Raw genomic sequence first — 25,948 nt, 5'->3', positions numbered from 1 at the left:
CTGCCTGGTAGGCGGATCTGTGACCACCGACAGAAGAGGCCCAGTGGCCCGCGGAGGGGCAGAGCTTCCAATCACTCCTGCAAGGTAGGCGGGCCTGCGACCCACCGGCAGAAGAGGAGCAGCGGTCTGCTGAGAGGCAGAGCCGCCCCCTCCCCCTGCGCTGGCAAGGTAGAGGGAACTGTGACCAGCCACAGAGCCGCCCCCCACCCCCCGCGCCTGCCTGGTAGGCGGATGTGTGACCACCGACAGAAAAGGCCCAGTGGCCCGCGGAGGGGCAGAGCTTCCAATCACTCCTGCAAGGTAGGCGGGCCTGCAACCCACCGGCAGAAGAGGAGCAGCGGCCTGCTGAGAGGCAGAGCCGCCCCCTCCCCCCGCGCCTGCAAGGTACACGGAACTGTGACCACCATCAGAACAGGCCAGACCTGCAACCGACAGACAGAACAGGCCCAGTGGTCTGAGGAAGGGTAGAGCCGCCCCGCCCCCCGCGCCTGCAAGGTAGGCGGACCTGCGACCCACTGGCAGAACAGCCCCAGAGGCCTGCAGAGGGGCAGTGCCGCTGCCTGCGCCTGCAAAGTAGACAGAACTGCGACCACCGACAGAACAAGCCTAGCGGCCCGCAGAGGGACAGAGCCGCCGCCCGCGCCTGCAAGGTAGGCAGACCTGCTACCAACCGGCAGAGCAGGCCCAGTAGCCTGCCGGCGTGGTAGGCACATTGCCCCAATTGGAGGAGGGGCAGAGCCGCCGCCCGCGCCTGCGAGGGAGACTTTGCAACTATACAAGACCAATATAAATATATAGGGGGAAAATTCAATAGCACAACAGTTTCACCAAGTAGAAAGGAACGCGAACAGTATGAAGAGACAAGGAAAGAAAGGACCACAAGCATTGCAGGTCAACTCAACGTTAGAAGAGGTAATAGCTGCAGCAGATGGAATGTCAGATAAAGAATTCAGGGTATACATGCTTCAGATGATCTGGAGTCTCAAGGAAGACATCAGACAGCAAAATCAGACAATGAAAGATCACTTCAACAATGAATTACATAAACAAATCCAAGAAGCAAAAGATCAACTATACAGGGAGATAGAGGTTATAAAAAACAAACAAACAGAAATCCTAGAAATGCAGGAAGCAATAAACCAACTTAAAAACTCAATTGAGAATACTACCAGCAGAGTAGAACACTTAGAAGATAGAACATCAGACAATGAAGATAAAGTATTTCAACTTGAAAAGAACATAGACAGCTCAGCAAGACTGTTAACCATACACCAACAAGACATAACAATCATAAATATATATGCCCCAAAAAATGGTGCAGCTATGTTCATCAAACAAACTCTTCTCAAGTTCAAGAGTCTAATAGACCACCATACAATAATCATGGGAGACTTCAACACACCTCTCTCGCCACTGGACAGATCTTCCAAACAAAAGTTGAATAAGGAAACTATAGAACTCAATAACACAATTAATAACCTAGACTTAATTGACATATGTAGAATATACCACCCAACATCAAGCAGTTACACTTTTTTCTCAGCAGCACATGGATCCTTCTCAAAAATAGATCATATATTATGTCACAGGGAAACTCTTAGACAATATAAAGGAGTAGAGATAATACCATGCATCCTATCTGATCATAATGGAATGGAACTGAAAATCAACGATAAAAGAAGGAAGGAAAAAGAATACATCACTTGGAGAATGAACAATAGGTTACTGAATGATCAATGGGTTATAGAAGACATCAATCTATGGGACACATTGAAAGCAGTTCTAAGAGGAAAATTCATTGCTTGGAGTTCATTCCTTAAAAAAAGAAAAAACCAACAAATGAATGATCTCATACTTCATCTCAAAATCCTTGAAAAAGAAGAGCAAAACAACAGCAAAAGAAGTAGAAGGCAAGAAATAATTAAAATCAGAGCTGAAATTAATGAAATCGAAACAAAAGAAACAATTGAAAAAATTGACAAAACTAAAAGTTGGTTCTTTGAAAAAATAAACAAAATCGACCGACCCTTAGCCATGCTAGCGAAGAGAAGAAGAGAGAGAACTCAAATTACTAGCATACAGGATGAAAAAGGCAATATCACAACAGACACTTCAGATATACAGAAGATAATCAAAAATTATTTTGAATCCTTATACTCCAATAAATTTTAAGATAGTGAAGGCATCAATAAATTTCTTAAGTCATATGATCTGCCCAGATTGAGTCAGGAGGATATAGACAACCTATAAAGACCAATATCAATTGAGGAAATAGAAGAAACCATCAAAAGACTACCAACTAAGAAAAGCCCAGGACCGGATGGGTATACAGCAGAGTTTTACAAAACCTTTAAAGAGGAACTAATACCAATACTTTTCAAGCTACTTCAGGAAATAGAAAAAGAGGGAGAACTTCCAAATTCATTCTACGAGGCCAACATCACCCTGATACCTAAACCAGACAAAGACACTTCAAAGAAAGAAAACTACAGACCAATATCTCTAATGAACCTAGATGCAAAAATCCTCAATAAAATTCTGGCGAATCGGATACAAAAACATATCAAAAAAATTGTGCACCATGATCAAGTAGGATTCATCCCTGGGATGCAAGGCTGGTTCAATATACGGAAATCAATAAATGTTATTCACCACATCAATAGACTTAAAAATAAGAACCATATGATCATCTCGATAGATGCGGAAAAAGCATTCGACAAAGTACAGCATCCCTTTATGTTCAAAACTCTAGAAAAACTAGGGATAACAGGAACATACCTCAATATTGTAAAAGCAATCTATGCTAAGCCTCAGGCTAGCATCATTCTGAATGGAGAAAAATGGAAGGCATTCCCTCTAAAATCTGGAACAAGACAGGGATGCCCTCTCTCACCACTTCTGTTCAACATAGTTCTCGAAACACTGGCCAGAGCAATTAGACAGACGAAAGAAATTAAAGGCATCAAAATAGGAAAAGAAGAACTTAAATTATCACTATTTGCAGATGACATAATTCTATACCTAGCAGACCCAAAAGGGTCTCCAAAGAAACTATTAGAGCTAATAAATGAATTCAGCAAAGTGGCAGGATATAAAATCAACACGCATAAATCAAAGGCATTCCTGTATATCAGCGACAAATCCTCTGAAATGGAAATGAGGACAACTACTCCATTCACAATATCTTCAAAAAAAATAAGATACTTGGGAATCAACCTAACAAAAGAGGTGAAAGACTTATACAATGAAAACTACAGAACCCTAAAGAGAGAAATAGAAGAAGATCTTAGAAGATGGAAAAATATACCCTGTTCATGGATAGGCAGAACTAACATCATCAAAATGGCGATATTACCAAAAGTTCTCTATAGGTTTAATGCAATGCCAATCAAAATCCCAACAGCATTTCTTGTAGAAATAGAGAAAGCAATCATGAAATTCATATGGAAAAATAAACGACCCAGAATAGCAAAAACAACTCTAAGCAGGAAGTGTGAATCAGGCGGTATAGCAATACCAGACTTCAAACTATACTACACAGCAATAGTAACAAAAACAGCATGGTACTGGTACCAAAACAGGCGGGTGGACCAATGGTACAGAATAGAGGACACAGAAACCAATCCACAAAACTACAACTACCTTATATTTGATAAAGGGGCTAAAAGCATGCAATGGAGGAAGGATAGCATCTTCAACAAATGGTGCTGGGAAAACTGGAAATCCATATGCAACAAAATGAAACTGAATCCCTTTCTCTCGCCATGCACAAAAGTTAATTCAAAATGGATCAAGGAGCTTGATATCAAATCAGAGACACGGCGTCTGATAGAAGAAAAAGTTGGCTACGATCTACATACTGTGGGGTCGGGCTCCAAATTCCTCAATAGGACACCCATAACACAAAAGTTAATAACTAGAATCAACAAATGGGACTTACTCAAACTAAAAAGTTTTTTCTCAGCAAAAGAAACAATAAGAGAGGTAAATAGAGAGCCTACATCCTGGGAACAAATCTTTACTCCTCACACTTCAGATAGAGCCCTAATATCCAGAGTATACAAAGAACTCAAAAAATTAGACAATAAGAGAACAAACAACCCAATCAACAAATGGGCCAAGGACCTGAACAAACACTTCTCAGAGGAGGACATACAATCAATCAACAAGTACATGAAAAAATGCTCACCATCTCTAGCAGTCAGAGAAATGCAAATCAAAACCACCCTAAGATACCATCTCACTCCAGTTAGATTGGCAGCCATTATGAAGTCAAACAACAACAAGTGCTGGCGAGGATGTGGGGAAAAGGGTACACTTGTACATTGCTGGTGGGACTGCAAATTGGTGCAGCCAATTTGGAAAGCAGTATGGAGATTTCTTGGAAAGCTGGGAATGGAGCCACCATTTGACCCAGCTATTCCCCTTCTCGTTCTATTCCCTAAAGACCTAAAAAGAGCATGCTACAGGGACACTGCTACATCGATGTTCATAGCAGCTCAATTCACAATAGCAAGACTGTGGAACCAACCTAGATGCCCTTCAGTAGATGAATGGATAAAAAAAAATGTGGCATTTATACACAATGGAGTATTACTCTGCATTAAAAAATGACAAAATCATAGAATTTACAGGGAAATGGATGGCATTAGAGCAGATTATGCTAAGTGAAGCTAGCCAATCCCTAAAAAACAAATGCCAAATGTCTTCTTTGATATAAGGAGAGTAACTAAGAACAGAGTAGGGTCGAAGAGCATGAGAAGAAGATTAACATTAAACAGGGATGAGAGGTGGGAGGGAAAGGGAGAGAGAAGGGAAATTGCATGGAAATGGAAGGAGACCCTCAGAGTTGTACAAAAGTACATACAAGAGGAAGTGAGGGGAAAGGGAAAAATAATACAAGGGGGACAAATGAATGTCAGTAGAGGGGGCAGAGAGAGAAGAGGGGAGGGGAGGGGGGATAGTAGAGGATAGGAAAGGCAGCAGAACACAACAGACACTAGTATGGCAATATGTAAATCAATGGATGTGTAACTGATGTGATTCTGCAATCTGTATATGGGGTAAAAATGGGAGCTCATAACCCACTTGAATCAAAGTGTGAAATATGATATATCAAGAACTATGTAATGTTTTGAACAGCCAACAATAAAAAATTTAAAAAAAGAAAAAAATAAATAAATAAACCAAAAAGTGAATTAAGCTAAAGGATAATTTGGGTTAAGGAAATTTTAAGAATGAAGAGAGTTGAATTTATTTAAGCTGAGAAGGAATTAAGTGGTGAAGTCCCCGAGGAGATGAGCTGAAAAGTATTGATATATAGGATTAGCCATTCCTCTGGGAATAGAAAGAAAAAGAAGATGGAAGTAAATTAGGAATTTCACAGGATTTATTGAGAGCCCAATAGAAAATGGAAACCAAGAATTTTTGGTTGCACCAGTCAACAGTTAGTTAGGTGGATGTAACCGAAATGCAAGGAAACTATGCATTTCAGAATATTGGTATATGGTTTAGCTATGGAATCCAGTCTTGGTAAAGAATGAGCCGCTTCCAGCAAGTGACTAATAAATTGGGAAAAATCAAGAGTGATCTGGGAAGTCAGAAAGTAGATGTAGTTGGTATTAAGTAGAATATTGATGCTTCCAACCCATCCATAGAGATTTTGACTTATTAATCTAGGATTGCTGAGTTTTTTTAAAGCTCTGCATATGACTAATAAAACATGGACCACAAAAGGACCACAAAACACAGTTGAGAAATCACTAGCTGGGAGATTGTAGTCAGGTAGGCAATAAAGGAAGAGTTTGATTTTCAAAGGTAGAACAGTTATAAATGATTAAAATATCTAGGATGTGAATATGATAAGTGATTGATGACATACAATGAAAGTGAAGATACAAAGTTAGAAGTCAAAGAGTTCAGGCTGTAGTTTGGGGTTTGACCATAAGTTGCTACTGGCTTGTCTAGAACAAAAATAAACATGTGAAATAGGAATACAAGATTTAAATTATTATTCAGATATAAAAGAGATATACTGGGCAGTATAGTATAGCAAAAAATGTAGACAGTAATTGATATAAGCAACTTAAAATTTTTATCTCTTTAGATTTGACGTTGTAAATTAGGGCATTTATTTTAAAGTTTTGTGAAAAGTTTAGTGCTCTTTGCATTTTTTTCAGATGTAAAATTATAAAGTTTTGATTTAATACAGGATAGCATATTTATTAAATAGTACAGTAAATGGAGTTTACTTATATAAAAGGAAGTTTTTAATGTGTTTCATACAAATTTTACTGTACAATATCAGTCACTGTACAAGAAGCAGAGAAAAAGATGTAAATAGATGGGCTTAATATTGATACCAAATACTCCATAAAATATTATTCTCTAAATGTATTAAATTGTTCCCTTTAGAGTTCCTCAAAGGTATTGAGGACCAGATAAATGAATAATCTTTTAGGAACAGCCATGAGCTAACAGCAGGTGATTCTCTGGTCTGTAGTGACTACATGCTGTGGTGGGGGGTGGAGGTAATGTGTTGAAAATGACTGATCATTGTGCCCTTGTCTAAGGCATGCTTCATCATCTTCAAGTACTTTTTCGGCCAATGAATTATAAACACAGAGTGTCCCTAATCAGCTCAGTATTGGATTGAACAAGTCTGATTTGAGAACTATTGGCAGGAGTAGCTGTAATTATTAAATTTACTAAAGAATAAGGAAAGGTAGTGAAGTTGGCTTTTTGTCAAATGGTAGTAGTCTTATTAGCAAAAAGTCATCATTTGCAGGGTCAGAGTGAAAGGAGGCTCCAAAGGATTCATTCTATCCTAATTATAGTTTCACCTATACATATTATGAAAAGCTAATATTTAAAGCTTTTGCCAAAATTAACTTCCTCTGTGTGTTCTATTACAGTGCAGTGAATTGCAGCAGCTTTTTATATCTTGCTGCTTTTGTATGCCATAATAATCTGTAATTATGGGTTTGCTGCAAATGCTGTAGGGTTTGTTTAATCTGACAATCTGAAAAGACAACCCTGAATAGACTTATTTAAATGAATGCTAGTTACATAAAGCCTTAGAAGCATCGATATCTTCATTTTGCATATTCTCACAAAGTTGGTTATTTTAAAATTTCAATTTGAATTTCTAAATTAGAGAATTTCATGTCTTCTTTATATCTTAGTAAGATAAGTATAAAAGATGTCTGTTCTATATTTTATAGCTCAAAAATAAGTCTAAATAAATATAATTTCCAAATCAACAAATAGATTTTTAACCTTTCATCTATATGCATATATCCTGAATTTAGAGTGCAACTTAGGGGAAACAATTATTTTACCTACATCTGGAATCTTAAGTTAATCCTTTTAGTGTTTTCACTGTTAATAATTATGACAGATTTGTGAACAAGCTCTGACACTGCATTTCCACTGTCTCTTCCTTTGGAAAGAAGATGTGTAGGATGGACTGGCACCTGGGCTTTGGGGTTTGTTTTAGAGAAAAGGCTGGCTCATTCTTGGCATTTATAAGCAAGTTTGAAAAAGGAACTCAGAAAAATTGCATTTTACTTATAATGTGCTCAAAATTATTGTGTCTGTTATGTTCAGCTTTGTACATGAGTTTTTAATTCACTTTTACAAATGAGTCTGTGTTGTTTTTGCAGAAAAATGGGGCTGGGAGTTTTTGATTTATTCATGATCACAGCAAACCAAGATCAGGAATTGTGAATCCATTTCTGCGATCATTTCTATTAAATTTTGTTCTTTCCTTTGTTAAGAATATAAACTTTTTTGTTCTGAAGAGAAGATTCACTATTTAAAATGAGTCATCCATTTATGTATATCACTCAATAGGAAAAAAGGGAGAATAAAGTATAGAAAAAAAAATTTCTACATCAAAAAATTTTAAATTATTAATTCTAATTTTTATTACCATTTAAACACAATTTAGATTTATTTAGGTGAACTTATTTAGTTGATCCTAGAAATGTATTTGGTGTTTATGCCAAGGAATACTTTATATGAAGTTTCTATACACAGGAAAAAATACATTTTAAATTCATTGTTCTATATCTTACAAAGAAAAAGTTATTTTAACAAAAGGGGAAAGTAGTATAGAAATTAGAGTTGGAAGGCAAAAGACCAGCCCTGATGTGAAACTAAGGCAGGTAAATCACTTACCTTTATGAACCATGTGCAAAATGAGGAACACTAGCTAGATTAGTCACTGATGCTGTGGAGAATAATTATATTCTAAGTTACAATTAGAGAAGGGAAAGCAGACATTACATTGAATCCACCCCTGTTCTCATTATCCAGTGACAGTCTTGAAAATGGAGGATTAAATTAAGGTTAATCATTTAGTGTTGTCTTCTAGTATTGAATGGCTGATTTTCAGAGCTAGTATAAATTTAAAAATAGATCATATACTAAGAAACAAATTTTCATATTTACATGTATATAGATATAAAAAATCGACCAATAATGGAAGATTAAATATTTGATAGTAACATTTTAAAATTTTTAAAAGACTTAAAAAAAAAACTTTTCTTTTTCAGAGTTGGAAAAGATCATGTTAGTATTAATGGCATAGTAGCGGTTTAGTTGTGGACTCTCTTCCTAAAACCAGTATTAGTTCTGAGTCATAAGGGCTATAACCTTAAAAATGTGACACTAATCTTTATTGAGTATTCTTTTTGAGAAATACTAGCAGTGGGCAACCTAGTAGATCTTTTTTTTTTTAAGCTTATTGAGGTATAGTTTACATAAAATTTATTCTTTTTTGATGATGTAATTTTTCTATGTATTGATTATGTTGGTGGTAATACAATTACAGAAAGTCATCAAATTAAATATTTAAAATTAGAGATTTTGTTTTTTATAAATTAGGACGTTCTTGTTCGTTTGTTTGTTTTACAGTACTAGGAATTGAATCTAGGAGTACTCTGCCACTGTGTGATTTTTAACTTTTAAAAAAATTGGGGGAGCTCGGATAGTGGTTCAGTAGTAGATTGCTCGTCTAGCACATGTGAGCACTTGTCAGCACCACATAAAAGTAAATAAATAGAATAAGTTATGTCCATCTATAGCTAAATTTTTTTAATTTGTTTTTTTAGATATATGGGACAGTAGAATGTATTTTGACATTATATATACATGGAGTACACTTTATTCTAATTAGGATCCCATTTTTGCAGTTGTACATGAGGATAAGTTTCACTGGTTGTGTATTCATATATGTACATAGGAAAGTTATATCTGATTCATTCTACTGTCTTTCCTATTCCCACCCCCTCTTCCATTCATTCCGCTTTGTCTAATCCAGTGAACTTCTATTTTTCCCCCAAACCCCACATATGCTGATGTGTGTCAGCATCCAAATATCAGGGAGAACATTTGGCCTTTGGGTTTTGCGGATTGGATTTTTTCAATTAGCATGATAGCCTCCAGTTCTATCCATTTACCAGTAAATGCCATAATTTCATTCTTCCTTAAGGCTGAGTAGTATTCCATTGTGTATATATACCACATTTTCTCTTATCCACTCATCTACTGAAGGGTACCTAGGTTGGTTCCATAACTTAACTATTGTGAATTGACCTGCTATAAAGTTTAATGTGGCTACATCACTACAGTATGCTGATTTTAAGTCCTTTGGGTATATGCCGAGAAGTGGAATAACTGGGTCAAATGGTGGTTCCATTCTACGTTTTCTGCAGAATCTCCGTACTGCTTTCCAGAGTGGTTGTACCTGTTTGCAGTCCCACCAGCAATGTACAAGTGAACCTTTTTCCCCACATCCTCACCAATATTTATTGTTACTTGTATTCTTGATAATTGCCATTCTGACTGGAGCGAAATGACATCTCAGTGTCGTTTTAATTTGCATTTCTCTAATTGCTAGAGATGTTATAGGTTTTTAAATTTTGAGATATGGTCTCACTAAGATTCTGAGGCCAGCCTCAAACTTGAAATCTTCCTTCCTTAGCCTTCTAGTAGCAGGGATTACAAGGTGTGTGCCACTGTGCCTGTTCAGAATATTTTTAAATAATATTTATTCTGGCAGCTCAGCTCTAGTGTTCCTAACTGGTTAACTTTCAGAGAATAGAAAATATTATTAGGCAAGATTACTCTGACTGTGGTAGAATAATAAACATAATCACTCCATAATTATGTCTAAAACTAAATAGAGGCAAGAACACTAACCATACCCACAGAAATATTACAAAACTAAGCATCTCTTCTAACATGAATTAATAATACATCTTTAGCAGTAACAACTCTACTCTCACTTCTTCAATGGGAAAGTATCAAGATAACTGTCAAATCAGTTCTTCTGACACCACTCAATCCAGATCTAGCTTTTGCATCAGCCCTCCTTTGATCACAGAATCACACTAGCAGTGTTTAACTAGTTGGCTTTGACAAGTTGTTATCTATTTTGTGTCCTCTGTGTGTCCTTTGTCATCCTTGTTAACTCCCTTCTTTAAATCCTCACATAAAGTTTCTTGCCTGTGTAGGCCTCTCAAACTACTATATTATTTCTCTTATTTTATTATTTCATTCAACTTTTTAAAGTTACTCATAAGTGCATTGTTTGCTTTCCTTAATGTACTTAGGAGAGAAAAAAATGATTTTGCATACAACTAACTGCTAGACTAGACAACACTGACCCAGAAGATTCCTTAGAAAAATATAATACATAAGCAGGCTCATCAAATATTTTTGCCTTTTTTTAATTTTTGTTTTTAGTTGTAGTTGGACACAATACCTTTATTTTATTTATTTATTTTTATGTGGTGCTGAGGATCGAACCCAGGGCCTCGTACATGCTAGGCAAACGCTCTACCACTGAGCCACAACCCCTATTTTTGCCTTTAAAATATTTCCTTGGCATATACTAGCTATACTGACTTGCTGTTTAAATTCATTCTGACTCCTAAAGTTTAATTGGAATATCACTTTTCTCAGAAACACTTTTACATCATCAGTAAAAGCCAGAATTAAATGACATAGTGTGCTGTAAACTATGTCTCTGAATCTGGAATCTATTCATGAGATAAGAAACTTATCAGTAAGATAGATTTTATTGGCTTTTTAATTTGTGTTTAGAGTATTTCAAGGGATTGATTTATAATACTTTGATCCTTCAAAAGTGATATACATTTAAAAGCTTTGGTTTAAATTATGAATTCATTAGCAAAAATTTCAAAAAGGGCTTCCTTGGGGCTGGGTTGTGGCTCAGTGGTAGACCACTCACCTAGAATGTGCGAGGCCCTGGGTTCAATCCTCAGCACCACATAAAAATTTAAAAAAATAAATAAATAAAATGTGTTGTACCCAACTATAACTAAAAAATAAATATTTTTTTAAAAAGGGCTTTCTTGTAAAATAACTGTTTTTTTTTCAAGTTTTGTTTTTCTTCTCTCTTTACCATCATTCCTAAACACAGAATCTAAGTTATGAATATTAATATTTATTCAAATATTTGATAGTGATTTTAAGAATGTAATGAAATACATATTTGTTGTGACATTTTATTATTTCTATGACTTCTAGGAAACAGCAGTATTCCCACTCATTTATATTTTTTATTTCTAGTGAAAACCCAAATGCAACAAGGATTAATCTCTATTGCAGCTCGAACTGTTATTACACATCTGGTAAATCACTTGGGTCATTATCCAATGAGTGGTGGTCCTGCTATGTTAACAAGTCAGGTTTGTGAAAATCATGACAATCATTACAGTGAAAGTACTGAACTTTCTCCTGAACTCTTTGAGAGTCCAAATATCCAGTTCTTTGTATTAAACAATACAACCTTAGTATCTTGTATCCAGATCAGATCAGAGGAGAGTATGCCTGGAGGAGGTTTATCCGCTGGCCTTGCTTCGGCCAATTCAAATGTCAGAATCATAGTACGTGATCTCTCTGGAAAATATTCATGGGATTCTGCCATACTGTATGGACCACCTCCTGTAAGTGGCTTATCAGAACCTACATCTTTCATACTTTCATTGTCTCACCAAGAGAAGCCAGAAGAACCTCCTACATCTAATGAATGCTTAGAAGATATAACAGTGAAAGATGAACTTGCCCTCCAGTTTAAAAGATTTAGAGAAACCGTACCAACTTGGGATACAATAAGAGATGAAGAAGATGTTCTTGATGAACTCTTACAGTATTTGGGTATTACTAGTCCTGAGTGCTTACAGAGAACTGGAATCTCGCTTAATATTCCTGCTCCACAACCTGTGTGCATTTCTGAAAAACAGGAGAATGATGTTATAAATGCTATCCTTAAGCAACATACTGAGGAAAAAGAATTTGTTGAGAAGCACTTTAATGACTTAAACATGAAAGCCATGGAACAAGATGAACCAACACCTCAAAAACCTCAGTCAGCATTTTATTATTGCAGATTGCTTCTTAGTATATTGGGAATGAATTCCTGGGACAAACGGTAAGAATGAAGTAGAATTTTTTCCTTTTTTAATTTTTTTTAATGTTAGTCTTATTAACTTTCTGATTGAGAATTTTAGTCTCCATTCTTTTCCTCACTAAATTTTATCTACTAATTACGTCTTTGACCAGTAGGCATATTTTTTGGAGACCATTTAGTTATTATCAGGATTCAGGAAGATAAAAAGTTAATTGAGTAAACCATCAACATTTTCAGAATGATTACTAAAACTGTCTGACTTAGAAATTATAGCTCATATGATTAAAAGAAATATTTTTTTCAACCTTCATGTTATTATGTTAGCCTAACAATTTCTTTTTCTTTCTTCTGTTTTTTTGTTTTGTTTTTGTATGTTTGTTTATTGTTTTTTGGGTGGTAGTGCTGGTGATACTGGGGATCAAATCCAGGGTACTTTACCACTAAGTTACATCTCCAGTTCTTTTTATTGAGACAGGGTCTTACTAAATTGCCAAGACTGACCTTGAACTTGTGATCTTCCTACCTTTTTGGGAGTACAGGCCTGTGCCAGCCCAACAATTTTTTTTAGACCAACTATGGTTTGATCATTTCTGGTTTGAATTAGGGAAATTATCCCAGATTCGGGATTAAATCAAGAAAGGAATTGGATTTTGTTGTTGTTGTTCTCTTAGTGTTTTGTGTTCTTATGCATGTTACAAGATCTTATTTTAAAAGGCATGGCTAGAAATAAAGTTCAATATTAAAGTGCATGCTTAGCATCCATGAGGTTGTGAGTTTAATTCCCAGCACCAAAAACAAAAAAAGAAAAAGAAAGGAAAAACAGCTTACTGTAAACACATGTATTCAAGCGTTAAGGTAAGAGTTAAATGAAAAGAAGCATTGGACTTAGATGACCTAAGTTAGAGTCTACAAATTAAGAATAATTCTCACCTCATGTAGTGGAAAGAATTAAAACACAAAAACACCAAGATTTTATGTCAATATAAAGCATTATTAATATACATTTAGGTTTTGTTGGAGTCAGCTTTTATTTGGTTTTTTCTTTTTTCTTTTTCTTTTTTTTTTTTTTTTGGTGCTGGGGATTGAATCCAAAGCTTGTACATGCTAAAAGCACTCTCATATGAGCTATATCTCCTACCTCTAGTTTTAAATTTTTATGCTATAAAAATCTGTAGGAGGGGTGGAGTTGTGGCTTAGCTGTAGAGCACTTGCCTAGCATGTGTGAGGCACTGAGTTCAATCCTCAGCACCACATATAAATAAATAAATAAATGTCTATTGATAACTAAAAAAATATTTTAAAAAATTGTAGGAAACTGGAAAGCAGCAGCATTATTTAATGTGTCATTTCTTTTCCACTTATTGCAAGAGGAAGAAGCTTAGATATCACTGGACATTGAATAAATCTTAAAGTAATCCAAATGTATATAAAACATTGAAATCGAGTGTTTACAATCTTACTTGATTTAAATTTCTCCATTTATTAGAAAGCAGTATTCTCTGCCTAGGCCACATTTTTATCAGAAACACAATTTGTCTTATATGTCCACATATGGATAATTATCATTTAGTTATTGTATAAATGCATTCTATTCTCTTGCTGTGGAATAACCTATATCTTGTCTCCTGAGAAAAGTTTAAGATGGGAATCTGTATTTATCACAGCAAGCATTGATTTTTGTGTACATATTTTATATCTGTAGAACAGATTTGGCAAAAAAATTATAAGTTTTCATAGTGTAAAAGAATATACATATATTTTACATGTATTTGGACTATATATTCACATATATATGAATATATATATATATATATATATATATATATATATATATATATATATATATATATATATAGGAAGAAAGCAAATTCCTACAAGTACTTTTATTCATTTTTCTGGATATGAGTTTGGGAAGCATCTGTAAGGAAGGATTGAAGTGGTCAATAGATACGATCCACTAACAGAAATGTATGAAGACCTGGTAGAAATAATGACATATATTCTTTACATTTTTTTTAGGGTCTGTTCTCCTTTGTGTTAGAAGTATGAAAAGGCAAGAAAAGTGTAAAAGTTGCATGAGTAGAGTGGAAAGTATTTCCGGGACTGTCATGTCATTCACTGCAAAGGTGATGAAAATGTTTATAAATCTCTCTATTTAGGAGGAGCTTTCATCTCCTGAAGAAAAATGAAAAGCTACTTAGAGAACTTAGGAACTTGGATTCAAGACAGTGGTAAGTTGTTGAAAAATCTTCACATTTATAATTAGCCACTCTCATTCTCTATTTAGAATAATACTTTGAATAATATTGTAAACAGGGAGTTTATACTTTATTGTTGAGTTATAACTTTCTGAGTTATATGTATTGTATTTTCTGAGAAAGTATTTCATTATTCCTTAGAAATATATATTAATTTTAAGGAAAATTTAGAATTGCATTAAAATTTTGGGTATCTTATAATTGGTTATACTGTATTTGCATTTCAAAATCATCTTTTAAATCATAGAAATCTAATTGATCCTGGAAAGTGCCCTTAGATTTTTTTCTCATGCTTTGATAAAATTAGTCATATCTCTCATTAATTAAATCTAGTGATTCTGATAGGTTGAAAATCTAGCTTGAAACTAGCCACCCACTGTGACATCACAATTGGACAGGAACACAAAGTAAATAAGATGAGTTGGGCCTTTCCCATATGAATCAGCTCTACATGTTCCTCTCTCCTTTAAAATTTCTATATTGAACCATCTTCTTCACATTTATTTCAGAAAAATCATCTTGTTTTCTTCTACATATATTTCTCTGCTTTGTATCTTCTGTCTGTTGTTAGATCTTCTTTAAAAGGTAATCTTAGCCAGGTGTGTGGTACACACCTATAATCCTACCTACTCCGGAGGCTGACGCAGGAGGATCACAAGTTCAAAACCAGCCTGGGCAATTAAGCAAGGCTCTATCTCAAAATAAAAAGTAAAAAGGTATAGGGACATCGCTCAGTGGTAGAGTGCTTCTGGATTCAATCCCCAGTACTGAAAAAATAAAAATTAAAGAAGTAACCCCCTTTTTCACTTGTATTTCTGCTTAACTCCTCTTACCATAAACATGTTTCTTATCTGTCTTTAAACAAATCAAAAATGAAAACTTTCCTCCATCATTATCTTTTCAAACTCTGTCTTATTCTTCTCATGCTCTTTTACTACCAAATTTATGGAAATACGCAATCAGTATAATCATATTCTCATAGTTTCTAACCAGCTTTTGTTGTGAAGTTTTTAGCTTTTCTCAAAATGACCTATTTAAAATAATTTTAATTGTTTTTTAGTTATTACAGAAAATATAAAACAAAAAATATCCATATATTTGTAATACTATTGTTAACAAAAACAATTTCACTCTTTTTTCAAACAACTTTTTCTTTTACTTTTTTTTTAACCAAACTGGAATCATAGGGTTATATATTAATTTCTTTTTTAAAAATATTTAATTTTTAGTTGTAGTTGGACACAATAGCTTTATTTTATTTATTTTAATGTGGTGCTGAGGATCAAACCCAGGGCCTCGCATGTTGCTAGGTGAATGTTTTTACACTGAGCCACAACCCCAGCCCTTAATTCCTTTTTTTAACTTTATTATATTGTGAGCATTTTCCTCCTTTAGATATTCTTTAGCAATAATCTCTTATGACACCAAGTTCTGTGATTTCTGGAAATTTACAGTCTCTTGCTCCAAGATAGATGCATAGAAATACAATTATTAAGTCATAGCACAACAGCTTACTTCCAGCCCTATATGTTACAAAATTACTTCCCATTAAGTAATAATTTGTAACTCTACTGTCACTTAAAAACACCTTAGAACTTCAACCTAGCCAGCACAAGATATTAGTTATGTTTTTTCAATCTATAGCTTGAGTGGCAGATGATAGTGTTTTGTAATTTTTATTTGTTTATTACTAGTGAATTTTTTTATATATTTAGGTGAAATTGAACCTGTTTTTAAATTCTCTCTTAGCATCCCTTTTCTGTTTCTATTTAAGAATATTTCTTAATGGCAATACTCTGCATGTATATGTGTATGTGTTTTAAGGATTAAGTTTTGTACTGATAGTGGAAGTTTTACAGTTTACAGTTTTCAACTTGAGATAAACATAAAGGTTTTTCCTTTTTATGTAGTCATATCTCTCAATATTTTTCTTTAGATTTTCTCAAATGTTTGTTGTGCTTATAGAATTCTGTTTTGAAATCAGTCAAACTGTCTGTTAGATTTCCTTGTAGATCTTCAATTGGTTGTGGTGGTAATTATTTTACATTAATAATTCTTTATTTCTTCTGGATTACATTTTGAATTATTGAATGGGAACTGAAACTAGCTTGAATGTTGTCTATTGCTATAATTTGTTGAATGATCCATGCCTTTGCCATTAATTTGATATTTCTTTTATTAAATATTAAGCTGTCAGCTTCAAAGCTCTTCATTTCTATTGATTTTTCTGTTGTTTTGTACAAGTGTTACACTGTGATTTATTATAGCTTGGTAATGTATCTTAATATCTGATAGGTATAGTCATCTTTCTTACCTGCCCCCCCTTTATTCACAGTATTATTATTCTCTTCAATATTCTAGCCTTTTTAGTCATCTAAAGACATTAAAATTATGCTGTTACTTTTCAAGAAAATAAATCTTAGTATATGATTGGATTTTCAATAAACATCTCATATGGAAAAACATCACTATTATAATTATAATCTTTTCTGTTCATAATCATGCTATGTCTCTTTATTTATTCGAAGGCCCAGATATTACTTTTGGTATTTCTTAGGTGTTTTTATTATTCCTTTCCTATTCTTTTTTTTAAACATATATATATTTTTTAGTTGTAGTTGGACACAATGCCTTTATTTTATTTATCTTTATGTGGTGCTGAGGATCAAACCCAGCACCTCACAAGTGCTCTCTACTGCTAAACCACAACCCCAGCCCCTCTGTTGCTATTAATAGAACATCTCCCCCATTTTATCTTCTGAGTTTTCTTGTTTTTAATATTCATTCATCTTTTATCTGAAATTTTTAGTGAATTCTCTTATTTATTTTAAACAATTTATAGTTTTCTCTCTTTAAATTTTGTTTAGGTATACAATCAATTTCTACAGATAATCTCTTTTCTAATAGGGCTGTTTCTGCTTATATCTTATTCCACTGCCCAGAACTTTCAGGATAGTGTTGAATGATATAGTAAACAGTGAGCATGCTTCTCTTTCCTGATGTAATGGGAAAAACAAAAAAAACCCTTTTTTTCTGATTTGAAAAAGATAATTTTTATCATGCTGAGAAAGTAGTATGGGGTTCTTATAAGGAAAAGGTATTAAATATTATTGAAATACTTTTCAGGCCCTATGCAGGTATTCATATCATTTTGATTTCTTAACTAATTGACATTAAGTTTTAATATCAGTAGATTGCTAATAATAAAAATATTTATCATTTTTTGAGTAAACCCTGCCTAGTCTCTTGACTTCCTATTCCTAAAAGTTTTTTGTTGTTGTTGTTTTTGTTTTTGTTTTTGAGTAAGGGTATAGTCCATTAATTTCACAGGTTTTATAGTTATTTTTTTATCCTGTTCTTTGTATGTTTTTTTAGAATTAAGGTTATATCCAGCTTTATAAAGTAAGCTTAAATGTTGCTTAATAGATGGTAATTCATAATGGAAGGAGGCATAGGATGAGTGGAGGAACTTTGGATTGGCCAGAGGGAAGGGAAGGAAGGGGAATGGGCATGGGGATGGCAAAGATGGTAGAATGAGACAGACATTATTACCCTAGGTGCATGTATGGGTTGCATGAATGATGTGACCCTACTACGTGTACAACCAGAAAAGTGAAAAATTGTGTTCCATTTGTGTACAATGAATTGAAGAGCATTCTGCTGTCGTGTATAATGATTAGAAAAATAAATTTTTAAAAAAATTTTTAAAGTTCAGAAGAATTGGGCTGGGGTTATGGCTTAGTGGTAGAGCACTTGCCTAGCATGTGTGAGACACTGGGTTTGATTCTCAGTACCACATATAAATAAATAAAATAAAAATCCATCAACAACTGAAAAAAAAAATTTAAAGTTCACAAGAATTAAAATTGCTAATTTTTCTTTCAGTTTGTTTCATCCTTATTTGTCTTTTAACTCTTTTGGTGGTGCTGGGGATTGAACCTACAGCCTTCTGAATGTTAGGCAAGCACTCTACCAACTGAGTTATATCCCCAACCCCTGTCTTTTAACTCTTGGATCAACTTTCTTGTTTGTTTTCCAAAATATGTATTATTGAGATTTTTCCTAATAGATATTTATACTTGACATCATAATTTTTATTATATTCCTGTTTTCATTGTAGTTTTGTGGGATTTTTTGTTTGTTTGTTTTTCTTGATGTAGATAATCATCTTTGCTAAACTCCTTCTACTTACTTTCCCAAACTATCTACTTCCATGTGCCACAGAACCCTGTAGCACTTATCTATAACAGCACACATCACACTGAATATTAGTATTACTGTTATTAGTTATTCTTTTTACTTTTTTCCAAAAAAGAGCTATGTACAAATACTCTATGTAGTTTATGGATTCCCAATTCTGATTCCTCTTTCAAAATAATTTATCTTTGTTACTAGATGATCAAGTCCTTGGGGAAGGAATCATCTCTTCTTGCCATCTTGCTCAGCTCAGGTCTAGCTTTTACAAATTCTACGGTTCTGCTGAAATTATCTTTCTATAAGTTTGTATCCTTACCATCAGGTCTAAAATTCTTTCAGTCTACACCATCTCTTTAACTTACCTAATTAATTAAACTTAATTTAACTTAAGCATGTTTTAAAATTAGAGTAGTTTTAGGTTTACACAAATACCATTTAGAAAGTACAAAGTTTCCACTTACCTCTTCTCCCCCTGCTCAGTTTTGCCTATTATTTGTATCTTGTCTTAGTGGGGTACATTTGTTAAAATTTATGAACCAATATTGAAATATAATTATTAACCAATATATTATCAGTGAATTCACAAAGCTGCACAACTATCATTATATTCTAATTTTAGAATATTTCAGTCCCTCTGAAAAGAAACCTGGTGTCCATTACCAAATTACTTTCCATTTCCTCCTTAACTCCATTCCTTATCCCTTGGCCTTAAACAATAATAATCTATTTTCTGTCTTTATGGATTTGCTTATTCTGGATATTTCATATAAAATGGAATCAAACAAAACATGGTCTTTTGTGGAAGCTGCTTTCACTTACCATGATGATTTAAAAGCTTATCCACATTATAGCACATCTAAGTCTTCATTTCTTTGTATTATCAAATAATATTCCATTTTGTGGATAATCCTACATTTTGTTTTTTCATTCATTCATTGATGGACATTTAGTTCATTTGACTTTTTTTTAAAATTTTATTGTTGGTTGTTCAAAACATTACATAGTTCTTGAAATATCATATTTCACACTTTGATTCAAGTGGGTTATGAACTCCCATTTTTACCCCGTATACAGATTGCAGAATCACATCGGTTACACATCCACTGATTTACATATTGCCATACTAGTGTCTGTTGTGTTCTGCTGCCTTTCCTATCCTCTACTATCCCCCCTTCCCTCCCCTCCCCTCTTCTCTCTCTATCCCATCTACTGTAATTCATTTATCCCCCTTGGTTTTTTTTTTTTTCCCTTTCCCCTCACTTCTTCTTGTATGTAATTTTGTATAACCCTGAGGGTCTCCTTCCATTTCCATGCAATTTCCCTTCTCTCTCCCTTTCCCTCCCACCTCTCATCCCTGTTTAATGTTAATCTTCTTCTCATGGTCTTCCTCCCTACTCTGTTCTTAGTTACTCTCCTTATATCAAAGAAGACATTTGGCATTTGTTTTTTAGGGATTGGCTAGCTTCACTTAGCATAATCTGCTCTAATGCCATCCATTTCCCTGCAAATTCTATGATTTTGTCATTTTTTAATGCAGAGTAATACTCCATTGTGTATAAATGCCACATTTTTTTTTATCCATTCGTCTATTGAAGGGCATCTAGGTTGGTTCCATAGTCTAGCTATTGTGAATTGTGCTGCTATGAACATCGATGTAGCAGTGTCTCTGTAGTATGCTCTTTTTAGGTCTTTAGGGAATAGAACGAGAAGGGGAATAGCTGGTTCAAATGGTGGTTCCATTCCCAGCTTTCCAAGAAATCTCTATACTGCTTTCCAAATTGGCTGCACCAATTTGCAGTCCCACCAGCAGTGTACAAGTGTACCCTTTTCCCCACATCCTCGCTAGCACTTGTTGTTGTTTGAGTTCATAATGGCTGCCAATCTTACTGGAGTGAGATGGTATCTTAGGGTGGTTTTGATTTGCATTTCTCTGACTGCTGGAGATGGTGAGCATTTTTTCATGTACTTGTTGATTGATTGTATGTCCTCCTCTGAGAAGTGTCTGTTCAGGTCTTTGGCCCATTTGTTGATTGGCTTATTTGTTCTCTTATTGTCTAATTTTTTGAGTTCTTTGTATACTCTGGATATTAGGGCTCTATCTGAAGTGTGAGGAGTAAAGATTTGTTCCCAGGATGTAGGCTCCCTATTTACCTCTCTTATTGTTTCTTTTACTGAGAAAAAACTTTTTAGTTTGAGTAAGTCCCATTTGTTGATTCTAGTTATTAACTCTTGTGCTATGGGTGTCCTATTGAGGAAATTGGAGCCCGACCCCACATTATGTAGATCGTAGCCAACTTTTTCTTCTATCAGACGCCGTGTCTCTGATTTGATATCAAGCTCCTTGATCCATTTTGAGTTAACTTTTGTGCATGGCGAGAGAAAGGGATTCAGTTTCATTTTGTTGCATATGGATTTCCAGTTTTCCCAGCACCATTTGTTGAAGATGCTATCCTTCCTCCATTGCATTCTTTTAGCCCCTTTATCAAATATAAGATAGTTGTAATTTTGTGGATTGGTTTCTGTGTCCTCTATTCTGTACCATTGGTCCACCCGCCTGTTTTGGTACCAGTACCATGCTGTTTTTGTTACTATTGCTGTGTAGTATAGTTTGAAGTCTGGTATCGCTATACCGCCTGATTCACACTTCCTGCTTAGAGTTGTTTTTGCTATTCTGGGTCTTTTATTTTTCCATATGAATTTCGTGATTGCTTTGTCTATTTCTAAAAGAAATGCCGTTGGGATTTTGATTGGCATTGCATTAAACCTATAAAGAACTTTTGGTAATATCGCCATTTTGATGATGTTGGTTCTGCCTATCCATGAACAGGGTATATTTTTCCATCTTCTAAGATCTTCTTCTATTTCTCTCTTTAGGGTTCTGTAGTTTTCATTGTATAAGTCTTTCACCTCTTTTGTTAGGTTGATTCCCAAGTATTTTTTTTTTTTTGAGGATATTGTGAATGGAGTGGTTGTCCTCATTTCCATTTCAGAGGATTTGTCGCTGATATACAGGAATGCCTTTGATTTATGCGTGTTGATTTTATATCCTGCCACTTTGCTGAATTCATTTATTAGCTCTAATAGTTTCTTTGTAGACCCTTTTGGGTCTGCTAGGTATAGGATCCTCTCAACTGCAAATAGTGATAATTTATGTTCTTCTTTTCCTATCTTAATGCCTTTAATTTCTTTCGTCTGTCTAATTGCTCTGGCCAGTGTTTCGAGAACTATGTTGAACAGAAGTGGTGAGAGAGGGCATTCCTGTCTTGTTCCAGATTTTAGAGGGAATGCCTTCAATTTTTCTCCATTCAGAATGATGCTAGCCTGAGGCTTAGCACAGATAGCTTTTACAATATTGAGGTATGTTCCTGTTATCCCTAGTTTTTCTAGAGTTTTGAACATGAAGGGATGCTGTACTTTGTTGAATACTTTTTCTGCATCTATCGAGATGATCATATGGTTCTTATCTTTAAGTCTATTGATGTGGTGAATAACATTTATTGATTTCTGTATATTGAACCAGCCTTGCATCCCAGGGATGAATCCTACTTGATCATGGTGCACAATTTTTTTGATATGTTTTTGTATCCGATTCGCCAAAATTTTATTGAGGATTTTTGCATCTCGATTCATTAGAGATATTGGTCTGTAGTTTTCTTTCTTTGAAGTGTCTTTGTCTGGTTTAGGAATCAGGGTGATGTTGGCCTCATAGAATGAATTTGGAAGTTCTCCCTCTTTCTCTATTTCCTGGAATAGCTTGAAAAGTATTGGTATTAGTTCTTCTTTAAAGGTTTTGTAAAACTCTGCTGTATACCCATCCGGTCCTGGGCTTTTCTTAGTTGGTAGTCTTTTGATGGTTTCTTCTATTTCCTCGATTGATATTGGTCTGTTTAGGTTGTCTATATCCTCCTGACTCAACTGGGTAGATCATATGACTTAAGAAATTTATCGATGCCTTCACTATCTTCTATTTTATTGGAGTATAAGGATTCAAAATAATTTCTAATTATCTTCTGTATTTCTGAAGTGTCTGTTGTGATATTGCCTTTTTCATTCCGCATGCTAGTAATTTGGGTTCTCTCTCTTCTCTTCGTTAGCATGGCTAAGGGTCTGTCGATCTTATTTATTTTTTCAAAGAACCAACTTTTAGTTTTGTCAATTTTTTCAATTGTTTCTTTTGTTTCGATTTCATTAATTTCAGCTCTGATTTTAATTATTTCTTACCTTCTACTTCTTTTTTTTTTAATTTTTTATTGTAGGTTGTTCAAAACATTACAAATTTCTTGACATATCATATTCCACACTTTGATTCAAGTGGGTTATGAACTCCCACCTTCACCCCATACACAGATTGCAGAATCACATCAGTTACACATCCATTGATTTACATATTGCCATACTAGTGTCTGTTGTGCTCCGCTGCCTTTCCCATCCTCCACCCTCCCCCCCCTTCTACTTCTTTTGCTGTTGTTTTGCTCTTCTTTTTCTAGGATTTCGAGATGAAGTGTGAGATCATTTATTTGTTGGTTTTTTCTTTTTTTAAGGAATGAACTCCAGGCAATGAATTTTCCTCTTAGAACTGCGTTCATTGTGTCCCATAGATTCCAATATGTTGTGTCTGTGTTTTCATTTATCTCTAAGAATTTTTTAATTTCCTCCTTGATGTCTTCTATAACCCATTGATCATTCAGTAACCTATTGTTCATTCTCCAAGTGATGCATGATTTTTCCTTCCTTCTTTTATCGTTGATTTCCAGTTTCATTCCATTATGATCAGATAAGATGCATGGTATTATCTCTACTCCTTTATAATGTCTAAGAGTTGCCCTGTGACATATGATCTATTTTTGAGAAGGATCCATGTGCTGCTGAGAAAAAAGTGTAACTGCTTGATGTTGGGTGGTATATTCTATATATGTCAATTAAGTCTAGGTTATTAATTGTATTATTGAGTTCTATAGTTTCTTTATTCAACTTTTGTTTGGAAGATCTGTCCAGTGGTGAGACAGGTGTGTTGAAGTCTCCCATAATTATTGTATGGTGGTCTATTAGACTCTTGAACTTGAGAAGAGTTTGTTTGATGAACATAGCTGCACCATTGTTTGGAGCAATCATATATTTATGATTGTTATGTCTTGTTGGTGTATGGTTCCCCTGAGCAGTATGTACTGTCCCTCTTTATCCCTTTTGATTAACTTTGGCTTGAAATCTATTTTATTTGATATGCATATGGACACTCCTGCTTGTTTCCGAAGTCCATATGAGTGATATGATTTTTCCCAACTTTTCACCTTCAGTCTATGTATGTCTTTTCCTATCAAATGCATCTCCTGTAGGCAGCATATTGTTGTATCTTTTTTTTTTTTTTTTGATCCATTCTACTAGCCTGTGTCTCTTAATTAGTGAGTTTAAGCCATTAACATTTAGGGTTATTATTGAGATATGGATTGTTCTTCCAGCCATATTTGTTTATTTATGTTACTTAACATGGTTTGTTTTTCCTCTTTGATTATTTTTCCCCTTTACTGTACTACCTCCCACTGTTGGTTTTCATTGTTATTTTCCATTTCCTCTTCCTGTAATGTTTTGCCGAGAATGTTTTGAAGAGATGGTTTTCTAGCTGCAAATTCTTTAACTTTTGTTTATCGTGAAAGGTTTTAATTTCATCTTCCATCCTGAAGCTTAATTTCGCTGGATACACAATTCTTGGTTGGAACCCATTTTCTTTCAGCGTTTGAAATATGTTATTCCAGGATCTTCTAGCTTTCAGAGTCTGTGTTGAAAGATCAACTGTTATCCTGATTGGTTTGCCCCTAAATGTAATCTGCTTCCTTTCTCTTGAAGCTTTTAAAATTCTCTCCTCATTCTGTATGTTGGGCATCTTCATTATAATGTGTCTATGTGTGGATCTCTTATGATTTTGCACATTCGGCGTCCTGTATGCTTTTAGGATTTGGGATTCTGTCTCATTCTTCAAGTCTGGGAAGTTTTCTCGTATTATTTCGTTGAACAGATTGCTCATTCCTTTGGTTTGGACCTCTATACCTTCCTGTATCCCAATGGCTCTTAAGTTTGGTCTCTTTATGTTATCCCAAATTTCTTGGATGTTCTGCTCATGGTTTCTTAACAGTCTCGCTGAGCTGTCTATGTTCTTTTCAAGTTGAAATACTTTGTCTTCTTTGTCTGATGTTCTATCTTCTAAGTGTTCTACTCTGCTGGTAGTATTCTCATTTGAGTTTTTAAGTTGGTTTATTGCTTCCTGCATTTCTAGGATTTCTGTTTGTTTTTTATAACCTCTATCTCCCTATATAGTTGATCTTTTGCTTCTTGGATTTGTTTATGTAATTCATTGTTGAAGTGATCTTTCATTGTCTGATTTTGCTGTCTAATGTCTTCTTTAAGACTCCAGATCATTTGAAGCATGTAAATCCTGAATTCTTTATCTGACATTCCATCTGCTGCAGCTATTACCTCTTCTAAAGTTGAGTTTACCTGCATTGCTTGTGGTCCTTTCTTTCCTTGTCTTTTCATACTGCTCACGTTTCTTTCTGCTTGGTGAAACTGTTGTGTTATTGAATTTTACCCCTATATATTTATATTGCTCTTGTATAGTTGCAAAGTCTCCCTTACAGGGGCTGGTGAAGGCTATGCTCCTCCACCAATTGGGGCGATGTGTCTACCACGCCGGCAGGCCACTGGGCCTGCTCTGCTGGTGGGTCGCAGGTCTGCCCACCTTGCAGGCGCGGGCGGCGGCTCTGCTCTACCCCTCTTCCAATTGGGGCGATGTGTCTACCACGCCGGCAAGCCTCTGGACCTGCTCCGCCGGTCGGTTGCAGGTCTGCCTGTCTTGCAGGCGCGGGAGGCAGCTCTGCTCCGCCCCTCTTCCAATTGGGGCGATGTGTCTACCTCATTTGACTTTTTTTAAAAAAAAAATTGTAGTTGTAGATAGACAGAGTGCCTTTGTTTGTTTATTTTTATTTTTATATGGTGCTGAGAATCGAACCCAGTGCCTCACACATACTAGGTAAACACTCTCCCACTGAGCTGCAGCCCC

At 35.0% G+C, this 25,948-nt stretch overlaps 1 protein-coding gene across 4 annotated transcripts in view; it reads left to right on the top strand.

The window, feature by feature from the left end:
• Ralgapa1 (Ral GTPase activating protein catalytic subunit alpha 1) overlaps positions 1 to 25,948 on the top strand; it is a 251,241-nt gene that overhangs the window by 159,740 nt on the left and 65,553 nt on the right. For 3 of the 4 annotated variants that reach the window (XM_027929475.2, XM_071607832.1, XM_027929473.3), the window contains exons 33-34: positions 11,602 to 12,463; positions 14,602 to 14,673. In XM_027929475.2, the coding sequence (XP_027785276.2) occupies positions 11,602 to 12,463; positions 14,602 to 14,673 (934 nt within the window). The other variant, XM_071607833.1, reaches the window with a different exon arrangement.

This window comes from Marmota flaviventris, chromosome 2, assembly GCF_047511675.1.
Source record: "Marmota flaviventris isolate mMarFla1 chromosome 2, mMarFla1.hap1, whole genome shotgun sequence".
NCBI classification, from domain to species: domain Eukaryota; kingdom Metazoa; phylum Chordata; class Mammalia; order Rodentia; family Sciuridae; genus Marmota; species Marmota flaviventris.
This window is presented reverse-complemented; position numbering and strand designations above follow the sequence as displayed.